Below are 3,189 nucleotides of genomic sequence, written 5' to 3'. Positions count from 1 at the left end.
ATGTAATAGGAAGCTTCGTTGAGGCAAGTAATTGTGAAGATCGAGTTTAAAGAGTTGCCTCCGATTTCGTAGAAGTTGACGTTAATGCTGATGGTGGACCGCGCGGAACAGCATTAGTGATTTTATTGCCGCTATGGACTTAGGCGAGGTCTTGGAGAGGATGCACCAATCCAAAGATAAGACACTAACGACAACACAGCCTCCAAACTTTAGGATGGAATTTTTGCATGATGGGATGAAAGACGATGTCTTGAAGTAATTATATGAAATACTTAATACAAATATATTAATTTAATTCATTGATAATTTTTAGCATAGTTTCCACCAGTTTTTACCAAAAGGGCGATCTTGAGCAGTGGCTTAAGTCAGATACATACGAGTTCGAATACTTAGAGTTGATGGGCAAGTTTTGGGCGCCGTTGGTCGAAAAGGATCTCAGTTTCGTGGTTATTTCTACTAAAACGGGGAATGTCATCGGTGTCAGTTTGAACTTCGATGCGCGCGATGAACCAAAAGTGGAAATAACCTCGAAACTGGTCGTGATTTTCGAATTCTTGGAGACCATCGAAGGTCCCATCAGGAATAATCGATTGCCGTCTGGAAAGGGGAACGTCTTCCATTCGTTCATAATGACCACCAGCTTGTCACTTTCGTCACAAGAAAACGTCGCCCTGATAAAATATATGGAAGATCAAGTGCATATTTTAGCCAAAAATAAGAAATTCAAGGGAATTTTAACTACCAACACCAGTCCTTTGACTCAAGTAAGTATTCTATTTTACATATTGAATTGGACTTTATTAATGACATTTTTATTCACAGCAAATGTGTTCAAATATATATGGCTATAAAGAAATGTACAATTGTCAAGTCAACACATACATTGCTTCCGATAATTCCAAACCATTTGGTTTAGCACCGAATTCCCAACGGGTAATCGTCCATTGGAAAGAGATCTGAGATGAATATTCTCCCCAGCAAACCGTGTATATAATTCAGTAATTCCTAAATTTATTTATTTCTGGATAATAGAATAGTTAGATTAAAGTGATAATTTAGATTCTCAGAAATGTAGCGCATGGTGACTTTTCTTAGTAACAAAATAATCTTTTACTTCCGACTGGCCATGAGTCCCTGATGTGGGAAGGTTCTGGACGCCACTTGCTTTTGAGGAGATCAATAACTCGAGGTCAGTCAAAGATTCGATCTGCACTCCCCGCGATCGCGGAATCAACATTATACATACGGTACCAACATTTTAACGTTACATCCTATATAATTAATAAGTTCAAGCCTCATTTATTCCAGAAGAAAGATTTTCTCTAGAATGTCTACTATTATCCAAACCAACATGATCGTGAAAAGAAGTCGAGAAATCAACACTCTATTTGAGTCAAACCTTGACGGTAAATCAGAATACGATTAGATTCTTCGATTGAATCGAAGGATGATCGTAGTGCTTATGGAGGCGGAATTACTAAAATTCATTGATAGCTATGCGAATAGATGTGATCTTATTAAGAAAATTTTAATGATTAAAGCGTCACACCATGAAGAGGATGAAGATCCTTTGTTCGATATAATGTGGAAAATTAACTGTTTGAAGGCAGATATTGACAAACATTGCACTACATATCAGAAGAAGTACACGAGTAACAATATGATTTTCAAAAATGTGGGTATGATGAATATTTCCATTAATTACTCTACTAGTCAGAACGAGAAGATGGTTAAAGATTTAATGAATTCTTTTGAATAAATTGCTCAAATATTGGATGTTTTTTTATGAGAAATTGAAAGAAATAAAAAATTGCTTAACAAAGCTTGGTAAGCAAAATAAGAACTTAGTAACTAATTTACAGCTTCCTGATGACTTTATGATTGCAAAATAGCAATATTTGTATATAATGTGTTTATATTTTAATTTCCATTTTGATTGGAAGTTTGTGTGTGTTGTTTGTAAAAATTATTGTATATTTTTTAAATTTAAATAAATACTGTTTGTTTCTGTATTGATATTTAATTGACTATTTACTTTCTCATTTGAAAATAAATTTGAATGGTGAAAAACAAAATTGTGCAAATTTTCTATGAAAATGCATGCACTTTTGATAAAAAAATATTTTTGAACTATTTCGACAAATTTCTCTATAATCCAAAACTCAACTGGATCTAATTATCGAAAATGAAGGTGAAACTACCTGAAAATTTTGCATTATATTCCTTCAACTTACAATCAACAATGCAAAACTCTTCTTTACTAAAGAGAACTATCTCCGTTGCCTTCGTAAACTCTTCTAAATATCAAGTTTAACTTTTTAAAGTTCATCTTCCTCAGATTAAATTTTCCTTTTGAGTGTTTAAAAACATAACATAAGTATATTTTCTTTATCTTCAACTAGCAGCAGCTTTGACTACAATTTATCATCTTTGAATTGAGATAAATTATAGTCAAAGCTGTTGCTTGTTGAAATACTTGAATTCTTTTCATAGGTATCTTCATCATTTTCTTCTTTATCATTATTTTTTTTGTCAACATCAGCAACAGAGTCCTCTTTATTGAATTCATACTTAGATTCTTTTTTAATAATTTATTCGTCTTTCTTCTTTATTCGATGGACATAAGATTTTTCTATATTATTTTCAAATTGCTTACATTTAATCCATATCGCCTCATCCAAATCATCCAGTCATAATCAAATATGGTTAGAGGATTATGCACATCACCTGTTTCCTATGATAAAATAGGCGCTAGTTTACTCCTTAACTGGTTATGAGTAAATAGTCAAAAACTGTTACACCGCGAATGATGGTCAATAGTCCTTTGAAGCAGTTGACTTTTTTGAGTTATGATATTTATATTATTGTATTGAGTTTTTATTTTGTAATTTTACTATTTCAATAAATATTATTATTATTAACAATAATAATAATAATAAGGACACAAAGCAAGCAAACGAAATAAAGACCAAATATTTCGAGCCTGAGTCCATAAGTCGCCAAAACAGCAAAGGAAGACTAAGATCAGCAATCTTCCGGGAAAGACTCGAGAGAGTCGTTTCAAAGCCTCTCCATGGACAGTTCCTCCGAAGTCTGCAGAACAGCTGGACAGATAAGGAGAAAACCTTCGCATGGCTGAGAAGCGCTGGACTCAAGGGTGAGACGGAGAGCCTCTTAGTGGCAGCTCAG

General features: G+C 33.6%; 1 protein-coding gene across 1 annotated transcript; it reads left to right on the top strand.

The window, feature by feature from the left end:
• The first annotated feature begins 133 nt into the window (after positions 1-133).
• On the top strand, positions 134-960 carry LOC108556273. The gene is made up of 3 exons (XM_017916188.1): positions 134-255; positions 314-764; positions 823-960. The coding sequence occupies exons 1-3, from the start codon at positions 134-136 to the stop codon at positions 958-960; spliced, it is 711 nt and encodes a 236-aa protein (XP_017771677.1).
• Positions 961-3,189: the final 2,229 nt, after the last annotated feature.

The sequence above is a fragment of the Nicrophorus vespilloides genome, unplaced genomic scaffold, assembly GCF_001412225.1.
Source record: "Nicrophorus vespilloides isolate i.1.1-1 unplaced genomic scaffold, Nicve_v1.0, whole genome shotgun sequence".
NCBI lineage: Eukaryota > Metazoa > Arthropoda > Insecta > Coleoptera > Silphidae > Nicrophorus > Nicrophorus vespilloides.
Note: the sequence above shows the minus strand (reverse complement) of the source record. Positions and strands in the feature narration are given on the sequence as shown.